The sequence below is a fragment of the Oncorhynchus nerka genome, linkage group LG23 (assembly GCF_034236695.1).
Source record: "Oncorhynchus nerka isolate Pitt River linkage group LG23, Oner_Uvic_2.0, whole genome shotgun sequence".
NCBI classification, from domain to species: Eukaryota; Metazoa; Chordata; class Actinopteri; order Salmoniformes; family Salmonidae; genus Oncorhynchus; species Oncorhynchus nerka.
Genome location: NC_088418.1, coordinates 32742069 through 32768067, shown reverse-complemented (window position 1 = coordinate 32768067; position 25999 = coordinate 32742069). Strand labels below are relative to the sequence as shown.

At 43.0% G+C, this 25999-nt stretch overlaps 1 protein-coding gene across 1 annotated transcript in view; it reads right to left on the bottom strand.

Moving 5' to 3' along the window:
* nrg3b (neuregulin 3b) overlaps positions 1-25752 on the bottom strand; it is a 438765-nt gene extending 413013 nt beyond the window's left edge. The window contains exon 1 of the mRNA XM_029629772.2: positions 23757-25752. Within this exon, the coding sequence (XP_029485632.1) occupies positions 23757-24495 (739 nt within the window). The 5' untranslated portion in view covers positions 24496-25752. The remainder of the gene's footprint in view (positions 1-23756) is intronic.
* Positions 25753-25999: the final 247 nt, after the last annotated feature.

Here is a 25999-nt window from a genome sequence, read left to right as displayed (position 1 = left end):
CTGCTTAAACCAGTACATGTAAAGGCCCGTCTGAAGTTTGCTAGAGAGCATTTGGATGATCCAGAAGAAGATTGGGAGAATGTTATATGGTCAGATGAAACCAAAATAGAACTTTTTGGTAAAAACTCAACTCGTCGTGTTTGGAGGACAAAGAATGCTGAGTTGCATCCAAAGAACACCATACCTACTGTGAAGCATGGGGGTGGAAACATCATGCTTTGGGGCTGTTTTTCTGCAAAGGGACCAGGACGACTGATCCGTGTAAAGGAAAGAATGAATGGGGCCATGTATCATGAGATTTTGAGTGAAAACCTCCTTCCATCAGCAAGGGCATTGAAGATGAAACGTGGCTGGGTCTCTCAGCATGACAAGGATCCCAAACACACCACCCGGGCAACAAAGGAGTGGCTTCGTAAGGAGCATTTCAAGGTCCTGGAGTGGCCTAGCCAGTCTCCAGATCTCAACCCCATAGAAATTCTTTGGAGGGGGTTGAAAGTCCGTGTTGCCCAGCAACAGCCCCAAAACATCACTGCTCTAGAGGAGATCTGCATTGAGGAATGGGCCAAAATACCAGCAACAGTGGGTGAAAACCTTGTGAAGACTTACAGAAAACGTTTTACCTCTGTCATTGCCAACAAAGGGTATTTAACAAAGTATTGAGAAACTTTTGTTATTGACCAAATACTTATTTTCCACCATAATTTGCAAATAAATTCATTAAAAATCCTACAATCCTTTTTTTCCTAATTTTGTCTGTCATAGTTGAAGTGTACCTATGATGAAAATTACAGGCCTCTCATCTTTTTAAGTAGAAGAACTTGCACAATTGATGGCTGACTAAATACCTTTTTGCCCCACTGTATGTCTCATCAAATTGTTTGTGAAGAAATCGCCTGAGAATTACATGACAACACATGGAGAACGAATGAGACAGAGATGTAAAGGCACAATATTATTTTATTCACACCTTTTGAAACAATGAAATCTCATTTCAAATCTGAATGTAACAGCACTGAATTCACAGTAGCGTAATGTTCTTAATGTTGAGCGCTTGTAAGTTGAGCCCATGATCTACAGACACACAATGAACATGAGTGTTCTCTTGTTTCTACAGAAAATAAGATGAATACAGTAAGGCTGAAACCAAGTACCCAACACAAAACTGCCTAATCGACAACGAAGATTGAAACCAATTAAGCAATTTGTTAAATTAAGATGCTATGATCAATAGTATCACAAGAGGCACTGTAGTACACTGGACGCAGCACAAGCTAATGGGGAAATAGAATGGAACACTGACCAGAATCAGTTGCTTAAAGAAAGTCATTAGCTTAACTAGAGCTGTTTCAAATGTGGTGCTGAATACTGAGCAACCACTGTTTTATGTTTGAGTTTGTTGGAATTTGTTGGGGATGTTTTTTGGGCAGTGTGCAAGGGGCTTAAATTGACTTAAGGTATCATTTTTTATAACCAAGTTTAGCATAACCAACGTGAACTTAGAACTCTGTCATTTTTTGGGGGGGGTTATCGACATGATGTTGATCTAAAACCTGAAGTTAAGATTTTTGAAATCACTTGCATATCTAAATGTCCTAGAATGTGGATACTTGGTACCTTCAGGGTGATGACCTTGTTGAGCAATACAAGTTTAATATACTAAATAGCAGTTTTGCTGAGATGTGAAAACTCTGATGCTTAATATCTCAGAATCACCCAGAACCCAGATAGAATTGTAAGATTCTAAGATCATGACAAATAAAAAAATAAAAACACTGACATCCTTACTCAAATGTAGTTATTATCTAAAATAACAAACAATAAGACAATAGTTCAATTAAGAGCCCAATCCCCCAACTGGCCTATCTTATTTTAACGTTTGGATTATTCAGCACGGTCTGGAACTTGTTAATGAAGGCATTTAGTTTACCAGACTCCACCGCCTTCCAGTCGTCCATGGATGCATAACGCATGACATAAGCTGCAGTTGATACACAGAGAAAATAACGTTGTTTAAGAAAGTGTTTGGTTTAGAGTATAAACCTAAAGCCTTAAATGTCCGAATCACATTTCAAACCAAGTATTTTGAACAGTACCCCCATCTCTCATTCACCCAAATGGATGTGAGGTTCTATGGGTGGATTTTGTATGTTTCTCTAGTTTATCAAAGGTTAAACTTACTCAGGATGGCGTTCACTCGGGCCTGGTCCAGCATCGATTTGCCTTCAGGACACTTTCCATGCCATCCAAAGGCAACAGCGTTGACACACTCGTCAGTGAAAAAAATGGTCAAACAGGAGATGGAACAGGCGGAGGCAGTCACGTTGTGATGTTTGACGAATTGCAGGAAGATTAAATTATGATATGTACAGACCCCAGCCCGGATACAGCTCCTGCTTGCCCATCCTAGTAGATGTGTCGGATGCAGCCTCTTGGAATTTCTCAAGACTGTCACATAAGCCCCTCACAGCTTTGACTTGGTCAGGGCCTGTAAAAAAACATTACATGAGAGTGTTATGAGACAATGACAACTATAATCTACTGCTTCTCAGACAAGCAAAGTGAAATAATGAAACTACATCTTACTCAAGCTCAACAGCACTTCTTCCATTTTCCTCTTTTCCTGCATTAGTTTGTAAACTTGCTGTTTGCAGATCTGGCATGGCTGCCATGGTCTGTGTTCATCTTCCATGGGCTCCCCATATTCGCTCTGTGGACTGTGGTCAATAACAACTGTGTCAGCAAAAGCAGAAGAAAATGGTGTTGGAGCTCTGGATTCTGCATTCAGTGGACCTGGTTCCTCAGATGACCGCAGCATGCCCGTGAATGACTCTGCAGCATGCCCGTGAATGACTCCCTGGGAGTCAAATCTCTCAACAAAGGGGTGTTAACCTGCTGGTCCAGGTTGAAATAGCTTGGGCCAGCTCCGAAAGTGTCAGAGTCAGGAGCTTGGGGAGGGTGGAAGTGTGCTCCATACTGGTGTGGTGGGGAGAATAGGTGGTGGGGCTGTAGGCCCATTAGAGCTTGGGAAGGGGGTGAAGTGTGCACCATCCTGGTGTGGTGGGGGGTATAGAAGGTGAAGCTGGGAAGAATGAGAGTGAAGAGGATGTACTAAATTCTTGCTATAAAATCAGGCAGCAGAATCTTCTTTAGAATCTTTGCTGAGTATCCATCCTCAAACCTCACAAAGGCAAACAGATTTGAAAAGACCAATACATTAACACTAGAAGAACTAAGCAGTCAAAATTACCATTGTGGGATTTCAAAAACAATCCCATGCACTGCTCAGAACCAATACAAAGACAATTGCGCAAGTTTAAAAAATTCTGACAGATACTATTAGCTTTAGTGGCCAGCACCTACCTCTTGTGTCATCAGCATCATGAGAAGAATCTCCCTCTCCCTCACTTTAGGAGCTGGCTTGCGTTGTCTCTTTGGCAATTCTCTAGCTGACAGAGGCTTCTTCATTCTGGATCATTTCAGGCTGGTGGGTGATGCAATCAAAACACTGATGCAAAATGTACTGCAAATTGAGCCTATAAGTAAGACAATGGTATAGAGTGTTTTCCACAAGGATAGCTACACATGCCACAGAATGTTTGATGTGTGGTTGCCAATGATGACAGGGACTCACTATCATGTTGGAAGACCAAGCATTTGAAAGGGGGTGGAAAGTGGAAGTTAATTTTCTCCCAACTGCCTGAATTACACAGACTGTCTGGATGGGGTAACGCTATTAGCTACTAATTGGGAGACTGGTACCAACCCCTCCACTTCAAATGCACTAGCTGATTGGAGACGGAAACTCATGACATAGATTCTCTGCATATTCAAACCTTTTTTTTACCCCAGGAACATAGGATAAAATTAACTTACACTTTCCACCCCCTTTAACAGCTTATGTGGTGTAATTCAGTCCTCAACATTTTATATACCAAATATACATTGAAAATATTGTTGCAAAAACAAACTCAATATAGACAACTGAAGGACATTGGCTAGTAGGTCCATAAACATACACTGCTCAAAAAAATAAAGGGAACACTTAAACAACACAATGTAACTCCAAGTCAATCACACGTCTGTGAAATCAAACTTTCCACTTAGGAAGCAACACTGATTGACAATAAATTTCACATGCTGTTGTGCAAATGGAATAGACAACAAGTGGAACTTATAGGCAATTAGCAAGACACCCCCAATAAAGGAGTGGTTCTGCAGATGGTACCACAGACCACTTCTCAGTTCCTATGCTTCCTGGCTGATGTGTTGGACACTTTTGAATGCTGGTGGTGCTTTCACTCTAGTGGTAGCATGAGACGGAGTCGACAACCCACACAAGTGGCTCAGGTAGTGCAGCTCATCCAGGATGGCACATCAATGCGTGCTGTGGCAAGAAGGTTTGCTGTGTCTGTCAGTGTAGTGTCCAGAGCATGGAGGCGCTACCAGGAGACAGGCCAGTACATCAGGAGACATGGAGGAGGCCGTAGGGGGGCAACAACCCAGCAGCAGGACCGCTACCTCCGCCTTTGTGCAAGGAGGAGCACTGCCAGAGCCCTGAAAAATGACCTCCAGCAGGCCACAAATGTGCACGTGTCTGCTCAAACGGTCAGAAACAGACTCCATGAGGGTGTTACAGCCCAACACCGTGCAGGACGTTTGGCATTTGCCAGAGAACACCAAGATTGGCAAATTCGCCACTGGTGCCCTGTGCTCTTCACAGATGAGAGCAGATTCACACTGAGCACATGTGACAGACGTGACAGTCTGGAGGCGCCGTGGAGAACTTTCTGCTGCCTGCAACATCCTCCAGCATGACCAGTTTGGCGGTGGGTCAGTCATGGTGTGGGGTGGCATTTCTTTGGGGGGCCGCACAGCCCTCCATGTGCTCGCCAGAGGTAGCCTGACTGCCATTAGGTACCGAGATGAGATCCTCAGACCCCTTGTGAGACCATATGCTGGTGTGGTTGGCCCTGGGTTCCTCCTAATGCAAGACAATGCTAGACCTCATGTGGCTGGAGTGTGTCAGTAGTTCCTGCAAGAGGAAGGCATTGATGCTATGGACTGGCCCGCCCGTTCCCCAGACCTGAATCCAATTGAGCACATCTGGGACATCATGTCTCGCTCCATCCACCAACGCCACGTTTCACCACAGACTGTCCAGGAGTTGGTGGATGCTTTAGTCCAGGTCTGGGAGGAGATCCCTCAGGAGACCATCCGCCACCTCATCAGGAGCACGCCCAGGCGTTGTAGGGAGGTCATACAGGCACGTGGAGGCCACACACACTACTGAGCCTTATTTTGACTTGTTTTAAGGACATTACATCAAAGTTGGATCAGCCTGTAGTGTGGTTTTCCACTTTAATTTTGAGTGTGACTCCAAATCCAGACCTCCATTTGTTGATACATTTGATTTCCATTGATAATTTTTGTGTGATTTTGTTGTCAGCACATTCAACTATGTAAAGAAAAAAGTATTTAATAAGAATATTTCATTCATTCAGATCTAGGATGTGTTATTTTAGTGTTCCCTTTATTTTTTTGAGCAGTGAAAGCCCCTTGATCCCATTTCAGATGCATTAGCTAGCTCCAACACATACTAGGTTGTTGTGTGGCTTGGTCTTGTGGGGTTAGTTAACCACCACACAGTTCAAATGTTTGAGAAAGGACTCTATTGAAGTTAGCCATGGTGGCAGAGGATAGCTAATTGTAATATGCGCACCCACATTTGTAAAGTTATATTTTTACTTCTGCTTTCAATACAAGCTCTAGTTAGGTAACGTTGGCTGGCTTTGTAAAAACATGTCTCACATAGCCAGTTACCCAAACTAATAACACTCACGTTAGTAACATTAGCCAAATAAATTAGTTACTAGCTAGCGTTAGACAACTAATGTCAGCTAGCTAAGATAAGCTAACGTTAGCTAGCTGATAGCTAGTCCGGCTAAAACTACATTATGGTGCTTACTTGATGGGAGGAAAATGAAAATCAGTTATACACACCTTGGTTTAACGTTGTTTGAGTACTTGGCGTCACGAGTGTAGCTTGCTTCTCATTTCTCAAGCGTTAGTCTGCATACCTCTCAGGCGCCAATCAATGAAGTTGAATAGATTACATGCTTTTATTTAACCAATAGGGGAGTCTAAAATATGGCGCTGCATTTAAGGAGCAAATCCCTAAATTCCAAAAACAAGAGGGCAAAATGTTTACTTTCTATGTTTCATCTAGGAACAAATTAATGTTCCTAGGCGTTTGTCTTTTCATTTGTTCTTAGTCTGAAGCAAGAAAACTTTCTAAAGGTTTCCAACAATAATAAACTATCTTGTAAGTATAGGCTACCTGAAGCATGCCAATATAATTTTCTTATTAACACTACAATTTTCCCCATGGTTGTTGGTATAGCTGTTCGCAAATTTTAATTACAGTGTCCAGAATGATGAAAGGCATGACTCATCATGCCGTTGGAGAAACAACATAGACGGCATAGTACTGAACATGTACAGGTGAGGAGTAATAGAGCCCCTTGCACACTGCCATGATGATATGTTTCTCGGTAACGCATGACTGAATATTTACCATAACAAACCACTTTTTCATAATCCCTGCTTCTATTTTTCTGTATAAGCAGCTGGGTATGGAGCATAACTCAGGAAGCCTGGGGAAAAGCACTAATCAAAGTCCAGGTTGGCTACATTATTGGGACTAGCCTACAGCCCACTGATCCCAAGTAAATAATGGTGAAAACACATTTGCACCTCAGGTGTATCACATCCACAGGCATGGTTGCACATGTGCTACACACACACATGTTTTCACAAATACAGCATAGCTTTATTGTATGGCAACAACATTTACAAGATGATTAGAAAGATGAATTCTGTCACAAAAAGAAAAGCAACATTTTTAGGATCTAATCTATCAATTTTGTAGATGTAAAGATTAGTTATTGTATTTAGTTTGTTGTTTTCATTATACATAGTTTTCACTTGTTCACAAATTCATCACAACAGATTGAGCATTCCAACTCAAGACCAGAAGCCTCATATACAGAGCAAAATATTGAGGAAATTCACATTGAGGAAGATTGGGATGTCTTTGAAGAGGAGTCTCTTGCCATGATGATGGACTAAACTGGGATGAGGAGTTTCAGGATACCATGGAGGAGTCTGCCTTTGATGATTGTGTAAACTGGGATGAGGAATTTGAAAGTGTTGCTGGCAGAGATGGAGCTCCCTCAACATGCAAGGATGATTCAGTGATTAATGTGGAACAACCACTCTATGACAATACCCTTACAACTGTTGCTGAGTGCCATCTTATCATAAGGATATATATAAATTGTCACAAAGTCACTGGAAAGGCCCTCATTGAATTACTGAAACTGATTACGTTGCTTTGTCCAGAGCAATTTAACACCGATTGTTTGAGCAGCATGACACAAATTCAGAGAATTTCCCCCCTACTCTGCTGCAGTATCCTGTATCTTGCACAGGTATTGTAGTCCTTATTTGGTATTAGTTGAGAAGGTTGATAGCGTATGTCAATCTTGTGGTGCCAATGTGCTGAAAGAGGAAGCAACATCTTATTTTATTGAAGTTTCTATCGAGGAGCAACTGCAGGTGGTGTTTGCAAAAGAGAGTTTCAAAGAAAAACTGAATTTCAGATTCAAGAGGCAGAAAAAGGGAAGAGATAACAATGAGGATATATATGATGGAGAGGTGTACAGAAAATATGCAGCTGTCGGTGGGCCATTAAGAGATCCTAAAAATATATAATTTACCTGGAACACTGATGGAGTGCCTATTTTTAAATCGTCAAAATTCTCAGTCTGGCCATTTTATTGTATGATTAATGAGTTGAGCTACAATGAACGCAATAAAAGGGAAAATAAGATTTTTGCTGGACTTTGGTTTGGGGACTCCAAACCTTCCATGTTGACATTCCTGAAGCCTTTAAGCAACACTTTACATAAGCTTGAAGAGCATTGTGTTTTTGTTAGATACAGGAAGACCTCAAAGTCTTTTCCATGCAAAGTTTTGACCATCGCTGGAACGTGTGACTTGCCTACAAGGGTATTGGTCTCCAATACTGTGCAATTCAATGGTCAGTTTGAATGCCTCAAATGCTGCCTAAGCGTCAGTATAGAGACAAAGTAGAATCTCAATTCAATTCAACGGCTCAGACACAAGAGGTATGTGGCAGGGTCTACAGTCAATCACGGATTACAAAAAGAAAACCAGCCCCGTCACGGACCAGGACCAGGATGTCTTGCTCCCAGGCAGACTAAATAACTTTTTTGCCCGTTTTGAGGACAATACAGTGCCACTGACACGGCCTGCAACCAAAACATGCGGCCTCTCCTTCACTGCAGCCGAGGTGAGTAAAACATTTAAATGTGTTAACCCTCGCAAGGCTGCAGGCCCAGATGGCATCCCCAGCCGCGCCCTCAGAGCATGCGCAGACCAGCTGGCTGGTGTGTTTACGGACATATTCAATCAATCCCTATCCCAGTCTGCTGTTCCCACATGCTTCAAGAGGGCCACCATTGTTCCTGTTCCCAAGAAAGCTAAGGTAACTGAGCTAAACGACTACCGTAGCACTCACTTCCGTCATCATGAAGTGCTTTGAGAGACTAGTCAATGACCATATCACCTCCACCCTACCTGACACCCTAGACCCACTCCAATTTGCTTACCGCCCAAATAGGTCCACAGACGATGCAATCTCAACCACACTGCACACTGCCCTAACCCATCTGGACAAGAGGAATACCTATGTGAGAATGCTGTTCATCGACTACAGCTCGGCATTTAACACCATAGTACCCTCCAAGCTCGTCATCAAGCTCGAGACCCTGGGTCTCGACCCCGCCCTGTGCAACTGTGTACTGGACTTCCTGACGGGCCGCCCCCCAGGTGGTGAGGGTAGGCAACAACATCTCCATCCCGCTGATCCTCAACACTGGGGCCCCACAAGGGTGCGTTCTGAGCCCTCTCCTGTACTCCCTGTTCACCCACGACTGCGTGGCCACGCACGCCTCCAACTCAATCATCAAGTTTGCGGACGACACAACAGTGGTAGGCTTGATTACCAACAACGACGAGACGGCCTACAGGGAGGAGGTGAGGGCCCTCGGAGTGTGGTGTCAGGAAAATAACCTCACACTCAATGTCAACAAAACTAAGGAGATGATTGTGGACTTCAGGAAACAGCAGAGGGAACACCCCCCTATCCACATCGATGGAACAGTAGTGGAGAGGGTAGCAAGTTTTAAGTTCCTATCTCAAGCTTCTATCTCAAGGCCATCAGACTGTTAAACAGCCACCACTAACATTGAGTGGCTGCTGCCAACACACTGACTCAACTCCAGCCACTTTAATAATGGGAATTGATGGGAAATGATGTAAAATATATCACTAGCCACTTTAAACAATGCTACCTAATATAATGTCTACATACCCTACATTATTCATCTCATATGTATACGTATACACTGTACTCTATATCATCTACTGCATCTTTATGTAATACATGTATCACTAGCCACTTTAACTAATGCCACTTTGTTTACATACTCATCTCATATGCATATACTGTACTCGATACCATCTACTGTATCTTGCCTATGCCGCTCTGTACCATCACTCATTCATATATCTTTATGTACATATTCTTTATCCCCTTACACTTGTGTGTATAAGACAGTAGTTTTGGAATTGTTTGTTAGATTACTTGTTGGTTATTACTGCATTGTCGGAACTGGAAGCACAAGCATTTTGCTACACTCGCATTAACATCTGCTAACCATGTGTATGTGACAAATACATTTTGATTTGATTTGATTTGAAATGTGAACAGCCTGGAGTGGCTGTGAAAACTGTAGTGAGAGGACATATGCATGCTTTCCCATTTCAGCAGGACAACCCAAAAGTCTCACAGTGTACACATGACAAGTTAATTGATGATGCATAATCTGCAGTAAACGTGAAAGTTTTGACCTTATTTGTGTGAATCCCATTGACTACATACACTCTGTACTGCTTGGAGTCATGCTCTTACTAATGTTTTTGTGGTTTTCTACTGAATTCTCTCGTCAGCCTTTTAGCATGATCAAAGGGACATGTGAGATTGACAAGCGGTAACAATATATACTGCCACCATCTAATCTGACGCGTTGTCCTTGCTCAGTTACATCACACAGAATGTTCTTCAAAGGACCCGAATATCGGTCCCTTTTGTTATTTTTTGACCTGGTTGTTTTCAGGGGTCTTCTTGGTGCTTTCTATTACAACCATGTTCTAGTTCTTACTGAAGCAGTTTTCATACTTGTGATGGACTCCATATCATTTAAACAGATTGACCATGCTGAAAAACTACTCTTGAACTTTTGCTCCCAGATAGCTGATCTTTATGGTGAGAGATACCAAACTGCAAATTGTTCACTTAGCTGACAGTGTTAGAGACCTTGGGCCACTGTGGACTCATTCAGGTTTCCATTTTGAGGACAAAAATGGCTATTTGCTACGGATCATACATGGCACTCAAAATATACCTATTCAGATAGTACATGCTGTTGGTCTTGTACAGTCTCTTCCAATAATTGCACAAAGTGTAAAACTTGGCAATGTTGTTGTGGAATTTTATACCAGAATGTCCAATGACTACAATGTCCAATGACTACAGCTTTTGCCAAGAAAGTAGTTATTTAAGGACGAGTGTGATCAGAGCAAGTGGGTTTCAACTTAAGATAATTTGACTGCCTTGGAGGAGTGTGTAGGTCACCCCATTCAAAACAGAACTCTGCCTTTAAATGGGCTCAGGTTTGTAGAATGCTGCTCACATCCAGACATTACAAGAAAGACAAAAGAAGAAACAACATCACTCTTGTATATCGTAATGGGACACAGATCAAGTATGCCCAAGTGGAGTTCTTTTTCACACATGAAGAATATGGCAACTCTTCCATGTTAGCACTTGTTTGTGTATTTGAGAATGCAGATATCTGCCTGTTATGCAATAAGTGGCACATGTTTTCATATCATGCCCCTTCTGGAAAGCCCTGTACGGATGGTTGTTGTCACTCTGCAGCAGGTTCTGGGAAAAGTTGTTTGTATGGATCTATCCTCAATGCCTGGTCTTATTTCTGTGGAGCATTTCCCCAAACCTCTGGAGAAAGATTAGCACAAGCTACTTTAACGACACCTGCCATACCATACCAGGCCAAACACATAAATACTACATAGAAAAAAAAACATAGAATACCCACCCCAACTCACGCTCTGATCAAACTAACACAAAGACATAATAAAGGAACTAAGGTCAGAACGTGACAGTATCCCCCCCAAAGGTGCGGACTCCGGCAGAAAAACCTGAACCTATAGGGGAGGGTCTGGGTGGGTGTTTGTCCGTGGTGGCGGCTCTGGAGCGGGACGTGGACCCCACTCCACCATAGTCGTTGCCCGCTTCTTTGCCCACTTCAGTGGCGCCTTTAGAGCGGTGACCCTCGCCGCCGACCTCGGACTGGGGACCTTTGCAGCGGGTCCTGAATAGATGGGAGACTCCGACAGCTCCTGACTGACGGGCAGCTCTGGCTGCTCCTGACTGACGGGCGGCTCTGGCAGCTCCTGACTGATGGGTGGCTCTGGCAGCTCCTGACTGACATGCGGCTCTGGCAGCTCAGCACAGACGGGCGGCTCTGGCAGCTCAGGACAGACGGGCGATTCTGGCAGCTCAGGACAGACGGGCGGCCCTGGCAGCTCCTGACTGACGTGCGGGCCTGGCGGCTCCTGACTGACGGGTGGCTCTGTCAGCGCTGGACAGGAGGGAGACTCTGGCAGCGCTGGACAGGAGGGAGACTCTGGCAGCGATGGACAGGAGGAAGACTCTGGCAGCGTTGGACAGGAGGAAGACTCTGGCAGCGCTGGACAGGAGGAAGACTCTGGAATCACTGGACAGGCGGGAGCACCTGGAAGCGCTGGACAGGAGGGAGCACCTGGAGGGAGGAGACGGAGAGACAGTCTGGTGCGTGGGGCTGCCACCGGAGGCCTGGTGCGTGGAGGAGGCACCGGATGGACCGGACCGTGGAGGCGCACTGGAGGTCTCGAGCACCGAGCCTGCACAACCTGTCCTGGCTGGATACTCACCGTAGCCCGGCCAGTATGGCGGGGTGGAACATACCGCACTGGGCTGTGCTGGTGAACCGGGGACACCGTGTGTAGGGCTGGTGCCATATACCCCGGACCGAGGAGACGCACTGGAGACCAGTGAGCCGGCTTCATAGCACCTGGCTCGATGCCCACTCTAGCCCGGCCGATACGAGGCGCTGCCTCACGGCATAACATGGTGCCTGCCCGGTCCACCTCTCTCCACTGTAAGCATGGGGAGTTGGCTCAGGTCTCCTACCTGACTTAGCCACACTCCCCGTGTGAACCCCCTCCAATAAATATTTGGGGCTGCCTCTCGTCCCTGTTGCGCTGCCCTGCTAGCTCCTCATAATGCCGCCTCTCGGCTTTGGCTGCCTCCAGCTCTTCCCGGGGGCGGCGATATTCCCCAGCCTGTGCCCAGGGTCCCCTACCGTTCAAAATCTCCTCCCATGTCCAGGAGTCCAGAACCCTCTGCCCCTGGTTACCACGCTGCTTGGTCCAGTTGTGGTGGGAGATTCTGTAATGAAATTCCTCTTCCTCTGACGAGGAGTATGACAGATCGAACCTATATGCAGCCTGGTACGTGTCCATGTTGACAATTTATTAACATCGAACACCAAAAACAAAATAACAAGGAGAACGAACGAAAATGAAACAGTTCTGTCTGGTGAAGACACAGAGACAGAAAACAATCACCCACAACTAAAATGGGGAAAACAGGCTACCTAAGTATGAACATAGACTACTCACGCCCTGACCAAACTAACACAAAGACATAATAAGGTAACTAAGGTCAGAAAGTGACAAGCTTTAAAGTCATTAAAACAGCATTGCCAGTTCTGCCTAAGGCGGCACACTGCTTTGTCATTCATCATTGTTCTCTTTATTGTTTGTTATTAATGCTTTGTAAACATATGGCTTGATTTGTTCATGTCAAGGATGTTTTGTTTTCTATTTCAGTAGTTTCATTAGCATGCTGTATTGACTGATACTTCACAGGGGGGTTCTGGGGATGCAGCAACCCATACCCTCCACCGTCACAAAATCTTTATACTGTACATTGGATGTGTAGTTAATTGTGCTGTTATTTAAATAATTTTTTAAATGATTTTAAAGAATTGGTTAAATTACATTCTAGCTGAGCAAATGACCACCACTTTGCCTTATATAGTAAATCTGATTCAAAACTTTACATTGATGCAAAATAAGACTTATAAGAACATTTTGAGATCTTGATTTATTAAACAATTCATTCAAATAAGATGAAGATTAAACAGTGTTAGACATATTTGCGAAATTGCACCGTCATAAATGGATGAGGAAACGTTTAAGAAAATATCTTCTATTTGGATCTGAATAAGAAATCTGAGTGTTGAGACTTGGATGTGATAACTGAAACATATTTGAGACGTTTGAGACGTTGGATACAGTCACCAATGAGACAACAGAGTTTATCTGGTTCTTTGAAGGTTTTGAGAATCATTAAGAACATTGGAATGAGACTTACCCCAGAACATTGTGAGACATTTTGAGATCGTATAGCTTGATCATAGTGATTGCCTATTTCTCAGAAGCAGTATTTGAGAAGTATGAGAAAATAGTCAAAATCTCATATCAGTGTTGAATTGTGCTTAATCATGTGTAGGATAAATAAATGTGATTAAGAATTGGTCTTATCTTCATTTTTTATTTCCTGTGGGGAGGCAGCCAGCTAACGTTAGTTAAACAACAATGAAGAAAGTGCCAACAATGCCTAACATTAGGCTCTAACTAGAAAAGCAAACAGCTCTGGGAAACAAATAATAACATCAGCTAGGGAGCCAGCCAGCTGATGTTAGCTATAGCTAGCTAACAGTACATTTTAGCTTGAAATGAAACCACTTTCTGTCAAAATTAGAAGCTAGACTATCTTACCTGTATATATCATCATGCATGATGGATGAGTCTCCCTCTCAGGAATGCCATACCACGATTGCCCTTAGTTTGAAGATGTAATCCGGAGACCGGTGTTTTCTTCATCTCTTTAGCTATCATACTCTAATTTAGCTGATTTCAAATCTTGATCCTCCAGAAAGTGGATAGCAATATTTATGCAGCTCCACTACACAACACATTTTTTTTAAAGCCACGTTCGACAGGATTACCAACACAAACTGACGAGCTCAAATACACAGCAGCCTTCAATATGGCAGACGAATCCTCTCTCCTCTCTCGGCATGTCCAGCCCAATCATTATCTTAGCCAATCATGGCTAGTGGAAAGGTTGGTAGCTTTTTCTGTGGCTTAACCAACAAGGCTCGTGATTTAACAATTTAATTCGTATTTACAGATGGCATACAAGTTTGTTATTAAGGCACATGAAAGTTCACACGTTCAGGAAGGCATTTCTTGCCAAAACAACACATTTTGATAAAAAAAAAAATGTATTCTGTTCAAAAGTCTGTGAAGTCTGACTTGTAACATGCGCCTTGTTTCCTGAATCGTGTCAGATAAGTTCTAATTCAATCAAAGGCAATAGCAAACATTTACAAAGTCAGTTTAGTATTGAGAGGTAGGTGGCTCTCCAAAACCTTGACTTCTAATCTTCGAAAATAAAGCTAATGTTTTGTATTTATTTCAACACTATTGATATCACTACTGAAACACACAAAATAAAAGTAACACTACAAATATCACCAGATTATGGGATTGCACCCTTCTCCAGAGTAGTCTGTCTGCAAACATTTTAGAGAAAATGAGTGAGCAAGTTGGTAAATCTTTTAAGAAGCGTCACTACCGAGCATCTATTATATCAAGAAAAAGTATGGTTTTGGGACTAAAATATATGTTTGCGGCGATGTACATCTGTCCAAATGAAAGATAGCCAGACATATGCAAGTCCAAAATAAGTCAAAAATTGTTCAAACCGGAACAATAAACAAACAATTGACAATTGACAATTGATACAGTGCCATGAAAAAGTATTTGCCCCCTTTCTAATTTTCTCCAATTTGCCATATTATTGATACTGAATATCATCAGATCTTCAACCAAAAACTGAGTGAACAAATAACACAACAATTACATACTTATTTCATTTATTTCATAAATAAAGTTATGCAACACCTAATGCCCCTGTGTGAAAAAGTATTTCCCCCCCTTACACTCAAGAACTAGTTGTGACACCTTTAGCTGCAATGAGCCTCGGTTGAGGGCGGAGCAGTTGCCTACCAGGCGGTGATGGCCAGGAATTCAGGCTGACTGAGTGGACCAATTCCAACCTAACACTTCCTCTAGTGGTTGATCAGTCACTCATCACATCAATTCCCATTATTAAAGTGGCTGGAGTTGGGTCAGTGTCAATGACAGTGTGTTGGCAGCAGCCACTCAATGTTAGTGATTGCTGTTTAACTCTGATGGCCTTGATTAATTTTGGTAACTCAGCGAAATGTGTGGGTTTTCAAGCATAAACTGTTTGTTTCAACTCCTGCCACACCTTCTCAATTGAAATTAGGTCAGGACATTTACTAGGTCATTCCAAAACTTCAAATGTGTTGCTTTAAAAAAAAATTCATGTAGACTTGATTGTGTGTTTTTGATCATTGTCTTGCTGCATGACCCAGCTGCACTTCAGCTGTAGCTCACAGAGCAGAATTTATGGTTCCTTCTATTAATTAACCCATCAGAGCCTAAACTCTGTCTAAGCTGGGGGAGGGGGGGGGTCTACTAAGCTATATGGAATGTCTTTTATAAGATCATACCAAGGATCATTTAGCTATTTGATTTAGAATGTTAAGACCCCTTGAAGTATCAAAAAATATATCAAATGTTTTTTTGATTAAGAATATTTTTGGGCCTTACTGCTATTAGCCCATACAAACGCATTGAATGACAGATTCACTACATAGAACAACAGATACTCCCCAAAAAATATCAAAAGGAAGTTTATTCTGAAGTGTCTCTCCTATATCTGAGAGACATAAACTGATTAGAAAACGTATTTCTCTTTTTCTTACATGTATTTAACCCATTATTTTTTGGCACTAAACAGTCTAAGGCTGGGGGTTGGGAGGTTCTACTAAGCTATATGGAATTGAAGGTAATAGCATCGATCCTTTAGCTATTTAATTTAGAATGTTAAGACCCCTTGAAGTATTCACCCCAAAATATATATTTGATGGAGAGAAAAAGATTGGGCCTTACAAGTGCATTGAATATCAGATTTACTACATATCAAAACTAAGTTTGTTTTGAAGTGTTTTCTCCTATATCTGAAAGATGAGGACACGTGTATATATATATATATATGTTTTTTTTTACATGTATTTAACCTCATATTTTGAGCATTAATAGCCCTGAGGTCTGAGCCCTTGTACTAGAAATATAACAATATATTCACTAACAGTCATAGAAATCACAGAGGAATTTGCATTGGTCCTGAACATAAATACATTCTGTACACACACAAAAACAATTGCAGTATTGTTCCTCACTTTGTATATTTAATGTCTAAATCCAATGTAAAAAATATGGAGAAGTATAATAGTTTACCTTTAATGTAAATAATAAAAATACAAAAATTTTCACACATATATCCTATTTACACCATCTGAGGTGTTTGTGTTGTGCCCACCATCGTTTGAGACACATCATACTCTTGTATACAGGGTGGGTGTCATTTCAATCATAGAAATATAATGTATAGAATGGACATATCCCTTCATACTGCTGGAATTTAGTTGGTACATCATTGAAGTTTAAATTGAATGGAAATTTTAACTTCCAAGTACTACCACAAAGATGGCCACTGGTCCATCTGGAATGAGTTTTAAAAGACAATCGTTCTACAACACCTTGCTATGAAAGTAGCTTGCAACTTAGTTTCAATGTTTCATCACGTCATGTAAAGACATCTTAACAGGGAAACGGTATCAACGGCGAATTGAATGCCTGGTCTTGAGTCAGCTCAGTTGTCCTACAACACAATATTCTATAACTGGCAAGTTTTGTCTCGTCTCGTCTCTTATTATGTCTTCTGTTAGATCTTTCACGGGGGACAAATTCCAGAACTACTGATATGGTGTAGGCTACATGTGGACATTGCACAAACATCATCCTGCTTGAGTGTTATAAACAAAAAAATCTATGAGTGTGATTGTGTAACAAAGATAAAAATGTTATGCTGTAAATATCATATCAATGTGCTTATAAAGACAGTATGTAAACACGTACCAAGCAAATAAAAATAGGTGTGTATAGAGTACAACTTTAGCTATCTAAATGGCATTCTATTTGTCAAATTTTCCAAATCTTCAGGATTTGGCTGTCTAGCCACACACTGACATGCACAGCTCTCGGGTGAGGTTAAGTCTTCAAATCTCCAGTGGGTGAAATCCCTTCCATATAATCTATGTAATGTATTACAGGTTATGGACCCATGGAGGCAGGAGCGGTGGAGTACATGACACTTCATTCTGGATATGACAGAGTTTGCCTTAGCTCATTGGTCCAGCAGGCAGAGGCCAGAAATCAGCAACTACAGGCAGATGTGTGTAGCAGTGGTGACTCGTCATTCTCCTACCCACCTGTTTCGAGCCCCACATTTTTATATGTTATATTATTATAATAATATAGAGAGTTAAGGTCGGAAGTTTACATACACTTAGGTTGGAGTCATTAAAACTCGTTTTTCAACCACTCCACAAATTTCAAATGTTATATAAATATATGTAAACATTCATATACATAGTTCACATATTATACAGCGCCAAGCCAAACCGCCTGACTCAAGTCATCTACGTACCCCTGCTAAAACCGGAACTAGCTCACACAGCCAGCAATAAAACTACCCCCTAACACTATCCCCTCAGCTTTGTTGTCTTACGACCCCAGGAAACAAAGACATTCCATCGCATGAACACATACATCCAGCCATAGTAAACTGCCCCTCTAACTTACGAACCCCTGACATAAACATCTTCTAGTATAAACACTCTTTCCCCCTGCTACTGGTCGGGTGCCCAGAACAGAAGACTGCTGTGCACCAATGGGGGCTTCTACTCTGGCTAGAGCGGGTCCGCCTCCAACCCTACGGGACCATTCAGAAGGCGTCACGACAAGACTCTACCTACTTTATTCTATGTATAAAAATGAATGTAACCTTTGTATAAGTTAACTTTTTCACCTGACTCCTTATCGAGTTATATGAACTAGATCCGTGCACGTAAAACTGCGGGACAAGATATCCTTTAACTCATTAAAACTGCCTTTTGTTACAACTGAAATCCACTCTGTCCAGCACCCGTGATTTGGTCTCGACTCTTCAGTATTTAATTACTAACACAAACTATAGTTCTTGCAAGTTGGTTAGGACAACTACTTTGTGCATGACACATGTAATTTTTCCAACAATTGTTTACAGACAGATTATTTCACTTATAATTCACTGTGTCACAATTCCAGTGGGTCAGAAGTTTACATACACTGAGTTGACTGCCTTTAAACAGCTTGGGAAATTCCAGAAATGGCTTTAGAAGCTTCTGCTAGGCTAATTGACATCATTTGAGTCAATTAGAGGTGTACCTGTGGATGTATTTCAAGGCCTACCTTCAAACTCAGTGCCTCGTTGCTTGATATCATGGGGAAATCAAAAGAAATCAGCCAAGACCGCAGAAAAAAAATTGTAGACCTCCACAAGTCTGGTTCATCCTTGGGAGCAATTTCCAAACGCCTGAAGGTACCACGTTCATCTGCACAAACAATAGTATACAAGTATAAACACCAATGAACCACGCAGCCGTCATACCGCTCAGGAAGGAGATGCGTTATGTCTCCTAGAGATGAACGTACTTTGGTGCAAAAAGTGAAAATCAATCCCAGAACAACAGCAAAGGACCTGATGAAGATGCTGGAGGAAACAGGTGCAGAAGTATCTGTATCCAAAGATCGTACTTTTTGGAGAAATGTCCTCTGGTCTGATGAAACAAAAATGTAACTGTTTGGCCATAATGACCATCGTTATGTTTGGAGGCAAAAGGGGGAGGCTTGCAAGCCGTCATGTTGTGGGGGTGCTTTGCTGCAGGAGGGACTGGTGCACTTCACAAAATAGATGGCATCGTGTGGCAGGAAAATTATGTGGATATATTGAAGCAACATCTCAAGACATCAGTCAGGAAGTTAAAGCTTGGTCGCAAATGGGTCTTCCAAATGGACAATGACCCCAAGCATACTTCCAAAGTTGTGGCAAAATGGCTTAAGGACAACAAAGTCAAGGTATGCGAGTGGCCATCCCAAAGCCCTGACCTCAATCCCATAGAATATTTGTGGGCAGAACTGAAAAAGCATGTGTGAGCAAGGAGGCCTTACAAGCCTGACTCAGTTACACCAGCTCTGTCAGGAGGAATGGGCCAAAATTTACCCAACTAATTGTGGGAAGCTTGTGGAAGGCTACCTGAAACGTTTTGACCCAAGTTAAACAATTTAAAGGCAATGCTACCAAATACTAATTGAGTGCATGTAAACCTCTGACCCACTGGGAATATGATGAAAGAAATAAAAGCGGAAATAAATCATTCTCTCTACTATTATTCTGACATTTCATATTCTTAAAATGAAGTGGTGATCCTAACTGACCTAAGACAGGGAATTTTTACTAGGATTAAATGTCAAGAATTGTGAAAAACTGAGTTTAAATGTATTTGGCTAAGGTCTATGACTTCAACTGTATATCCTTGAGTTAATAAAGCTGCATTCAAACATAGTCACTTTTTTGTTTTCTTGAGTAAGGCAGCTCCAAAATGCAGGTCTTTCAGCCTAGCTCAGTGCTTTCTGTGGTGGTGGGGCAAGCCAGCAGAAAATAGGAGCATTGCGCTGTGATTGGCTCAGTGTTCTGTCTCTCATGGGAACACTATGTCAGGGGGACATTGAAAATGTAAGGGTAGACATTGAAAATGTAAGGGTAGACATTGAAAATGTAACCCCTTTGGATCCTGCCATATAGTTATAATACAAGTGCCCAAGAAGGCTGAAGGTCTTTGGCCACAGATAAAATGACGTCAAATCAAGTTTTTGTACAGTACAGTAGCTTTGACTGGACAGATCATGTCAACATCTTTCAAAATCATAGCTAGCAGTCATCATCATGAATCAAGTCAACAATCTACTGGCAAATCCTTTTTAATCCTTGTCATATGAAGAGAGATAATGAAGAGAAATGATAGATAAAACATATCGGTGCTCATCAGCCATTGGACATAAACGTTACACAACATGTTGGAAATCGCAAATTCAACAGTGAGTGGTTTGGAAGGAATCAGTGAATGTAGCTAGCATTGTAAATGGGAAGTCGGGAATAAACGATCTCAGACTGGGGAAAAAAACGTTTTGAACGGTCATCCAACTCGGAATGGTAAATCTGGCCTCTTTCTCTTTGATGACAAAATTTGTCCACAACGGACCACCACACCACATTCCTGTTCAAGTGAGCACATCACAACAAGGTGAATCCAAAAATATCTTATATGCTTCTGCATAAATTGTGTAACATGCCTGGAGGATATGTATACTCTATCTAAGAAAGTAATACTAAGTGTATGTTGTGTAGTAAGCTGTTAGTAGCCCATGTGCTTCACCCTAAAAATGTGGTCTATTTTCAGCTCTTCATTTTTCGTAACGTTACTGTTCTGACTCGGTGGTGCACATTTAGCCTATAATCTGTTTTTGAGAAATGTCATCATCAAATATTGTAAGAGCTTTCATTGTCTACTTATATGCTCCCTTTATTTATCCTACGGTTCTGACGTGGTGTACAGGGAAAATACTGTAAGAGCAGCCCATGTTCTGCATTCTGTCAATGTACATTTCAAAAGTGCTGAACACATGGTTATATTGACTACTTCGTCTTAGCTCGCTCATTAATGTCTTAATCGAAATTACAGAATGCCTCTTATCCACTCGTCGTTCCCTTATGCCATAGTTTGTACATCTCAAATTTCCGTAGGAACCACATTTGTTTAAGCAAGTCAGCTGTATCAACTATGTTTTTTAAAAAGGCAGTAAACAAAGCTGAATTAACTGTTTCGCTGCCAGACAAGGCTCTAAAGATAGCCAGGTCTAGCGGTGGTAAGGATTCACTTCATTGTGCTGGAAAGAAAGCTCTGCTGTTGGGACAGCTTTATGTAGGCCCAAACAGTTTGTGCGCACCGCTTGTCACCATTATAGTGAAATTAATTGTTTAGTGTTGTGTTGTGTAGTGGGTTTGGGGGGGGGGGGGGGGGAGTTTGCCCCTCCAAGATTTACATGCTAAAATCGCCACTGCTCTGTACGCTACTAACCAATTCATAGCTTCCTCCAGGAGGAAGCTTTGTATCGTCAGTAGCCTACAGAGTAATATGAGAAGAATGCAATTGCTAAACTTATGTAGATATTCTAAACAAAGTGTTTTGATAACTTTCAAGTGTGGCAGTTCCACACTTCACATAATACAGTAGAAAGCAGTGTTCTGCTAATATATCTACGTGCAAATATTACACTTTCCTGTATGCTGTACCTTTTGGTTACTGGCCCAACGCTCTTAACCACTAGGCTACCAGCTACAATGACATCAGTCACATCAACCCGACGTGTTCTCACCTCGTCATGGTAAGGTTGGTAGCCTAGTCTCATCAATGGTAAATGTTATTCTCTGTGAAGTCTCCACCCATGTCATAGAATATGTAGTCTATAGACAGCCCCCTCATTCGCAATGTCTTGCATAACTGACATCATCAGCCATGCACAGCATCTCCCGATTTATACATACATGGAGTTTTATATTCAACTAAAGGCAGTCTAGATAGCGAATCTTCATCTCACTCCGTCACAGTGTCTAACAATTAAGAATGAATATCATTGATTTCCAGTAAGCAACATTTTTTTAAATGATGTATTTTCAACAGCAAAACTGCGGCCATTTAACCAGTTTTGCCCATAGGTTTGTTGTTCACGTCAAAATGAAGGTGTTCAGTTGCCTTACTATAAATGTCTGTGTTTTGATCATATTCTATGTTTCAATGCCAAACTATAATTCAGACCAACACTTGTGACGTTCAAATAATTAATTAATATTGACAGAGAACACTGATGGGTTTGATCATTTACTTGTTGCATGAATTAAACTCAAACACTCTTTTTCATGACAAAATGTAAATCAATTAGTAATACATTTCCATTCCATCTTGTGTACTGCTACTAATTGTAAATTATGTGAAACTATACAGAACTATGTGCTTTATTAATAAACCAATAGGTTATTTATATCCTGGATATCAAAATGCAATCAAAGGAAAAGTAAGCAAGAAACTACATTAATGCATAGACACAAAAATAAAGCAAATATATGCATGCAAGCCTAAATAATGCCACCAACTCCCTTTCCTTCTCTACTCGCTCTCTCTGTCTGTATGTCCCTCTTATTCCCTCCCCTCTCCATCTCTCCCTCCCCTCTCTCTCACACACACTCCTCTCTCCCTTCCTCCCCTCTCACTCAAACGCTCTCTCTTATTCCCACTCCTCTCTCTCTATCTTCCCTACCTCTCTTTTCCTCCCTCTCCTCTCTCTGTCCATGGTATGTCCTGCAGTCTCTCTTCTGCACTTGCGGCAGTGCTCATATCGTCACTTATCTAAATGGGATCTTTGCCTCACTATCTGATACAGGCAGACAGGAGGTGAGAGCTTCCCGGTTTCCTCCTCTCTCCCTCCTCCATATTTGTTTTCCAAAACAGGGATATGTTGTCCACAGTCACAGCGTTTGCCTAAGATGCTTTCGTGTCCCCCGCTTTCAACTGAGAAACAGGACCCATCATAGAGCCACAGAGATAGCAGCAACCATTTTTTTATGACACTAATATCAAGTGCGTGGAGCCTGCAGGAGGAGAGATTCTTATTGCATTAATGCACAAGTCAAAGATAAAGATGAGAAGGAAATCAAGTGCCTCAAGATTTCTTTTCAGTCCCTCGAGGATTCTGCGATAGCATTTTTTTTTTTTGCTAAATCAACAATTCCCTGCATATTGTGCGCGGGCTTGGACATTTTACCAATCACCACACTATTTCTGCATAAACCAGTAAAATCATTGCAATATTATAGCATAAAAGTGCAATATTATAGCATCGCAGCGCAAAAAGAGAGCTCTGCACATTTACTGCATAATATGTTTCATTCAAGCCATATGTCAACAAACTAATTGGACAAAATCATTGCATATTGCCATGCAAAATGTCAGAATTGGCACATCTAAATAAAGCATTTATGCCCGCAAATATCACAGAAAATTCCCACGAAATCCTGGAAGGACTGGCTAATGAATGCCACAGTGTGAATGCCATTACGTTGCATGAGTGCCTCCTTTCATGCCGTTAGAGGAGATAATCTTTATACGGCACATATTTAGACTATGGTTTATACAAAGTAGCCTTTTGTGGGGGTTTTCTTATTCAGCAGCAATACATTAATGTATGGTAATTGGGCACCAGCTCCACCAGCACTCCAATGCCATTTGCTAGTTAGAACAAACGCTTGAGCTCTTGTGAAACATTTGTTCCATTTGCACACACACACAGACACAAACACACCCTCCCTTTAAGAAAAACAGACTTACGTGTTCTGAAGCGGTGGTGTGGGCGTGTGGCTGGACCTTTCACAGAGCGTCCAGGGTTCCAGCGCCCGGTGGGCTTGGCTGGAGGAGGTGGTGGAGAAGTGGACGATTGCACCTTGGTTGTGGCTTTGGTAGTTGTTGATGTTAGACTAGGTCGTGCGTTCGGGGGGTCCTTATCGTTACGACCGTTTCCCGTGTTGCCGTTGTGCTGTACCGTGGTGCTGTGCGGGGTCATCTCTTTACCCCCAGGCAGGACAAGTCGAGTGGTGCGGGTAGTGGTGGTGGTGCCCATCACGTGGGTGCCACTGCCGATCCGGTTGTGGAGGTGCGGGGCCGAGTGGTTGGAGGGCGGCACAAATCGAGTTCTCGGGGCTGGGGCCGTGCCATCGGACGCTAGAGGGTTGGTGGTGGAAGTCGTGGTCATAGTGTCTGGTCGTTTGGGCAGGGCGCTGGGTTCATAGAGAAAGATGGGATCCTGCCCTATGCCTTTGGCATCCACCAGGTCCGTGGGCAGATAGTCTTGAATGGAGCCCACTACAATCCATTTAAGCAGCATTAGACTGAGGCCAAGGCCCACAAAGCCCATCACCAAGGGCACCGCACACAGCCAGGTCTGCTGTCGGGACCACACGGCACAGGGCCCACAGCGAAGAGGCCCCGGGGCCCGAGGGGAGGCCTGTTCGTCCCCGGGTTCCTCCAGGGTCATGGCCCCCAGAGTGCTCGTTCCTGAGTGCTCACTCATCCTGCCGATGCCGTTAAAGTTCAGGGGTCAAACCGGAGGCCCAATGACAAAAGGGCACAAACGAGACAGGGGATGGGGAACAGAACCAACAGTGGGCATCTTACCAATGCACCCACACAAAATGTCTACATTTATACCCACACACACATAGACACAAGAGGGCACCCACAGACACGTACAAGTAATTACAAGCCAAGCAGCTCACGAGGATGCACACGTAAGCAAATATACACTCCCTCTGGCGCAGAGCTAGCTAAGTACACACACAAACAAACACACAAACAAACAGACACACAGGTTGGACATGGATAGGTGAGGATGCTGAACGGAGGGGGCGAGCCACGCTGTAGTTAGGTGGTAACGAAACAACGGTAAATCTCAAGATACTTCACTCCCGTATAAGGAAAAATGCTGATGAAAAAGGCAGGCAGGAGAACATCGATTCACGGTGTGGCAAGCTTCAGACCATAGCTGTAAATCCTGTGTGTGTGTCAATGAGAAACAAACCTCCTCTGCGGCTCCAACTCACTGCTTCTCAATGGCACTCTGATCCACGGCCCTCGATTCCTTTTCCTCTGTGGCTCTGGAGGGGTTGCCCTCTTTTTATTTCTCAGGTGTTTTATATAGGCTCCAGTCCAGGGGCTTCCTCTACAGTCTTCTTCCCTGCCTTGGGTCAGCCTCCCCCTTGCTGTCCTTCCAGGCAGCCCCGTGCAGCGTTGTTTCAGCTGTAGTGGTGAACGGTAATCCTGCATGAAGAGAGCCAGTGGAACTGGAGAGAGAGTGGGGGAGAGGATCTGTCGGGATGTGGCTGGTGGGGCGGAAGAGGGGGGGGTAAATCCAACTGATCCCCATCCAATCCCTTTCCCCTCAGATCTCCTGGACTGTCCGTCTTTCTCCAGCTGTCTGTCCACCGCCTGTCATTGTGGTAGAAAAATCTGAAAGCCTTGGCTGCTTGTTTGCTACATCAGTCCGCTACATTCCCACATTGCCGACGGAGGTGAGAGTGGGAGAGTGAGCGACAGCGAGGGAAACAGAGAGAGCAAGAAAGAGGAGGGGAGGGGGAAGAGTGCTGCTCTGAAAAACTGATGCGGCTGCTGTTCTTGAAGGCTGCCTACTGGGAGAGATAGAAAGATTTGCTCACTCCGCTGTGAGTGATGTGGGCTCCACGGCTCCCGACCAGCGCTTTCCTCCCTTTCACTCTCAGCAGGATTCCAGACTGACAAACAACAACTGCCCCATCCCTTCTCCGACACACTGCGTGCGTGCGCCCTTGTAAGCTTTTGCTTGTGAAAGCGAGATAGAGGCAGAGACCACACTGCCTTCCCTATCACTGTTAAATGAAAGAGAGGGCGAGAGAGAGAGAGAGAGAGAGCGAGAGAAAGAAAGAGGAGGCAGAGATTCTGGGAGTAAGCTCTGCAGCAGCAGCAGCAGCATAGACAAGGGGGCAGCGCACAACACACCGTGTGGAGGAGAGAAGAGCTGCCACAGACACACCCCAGGAAAC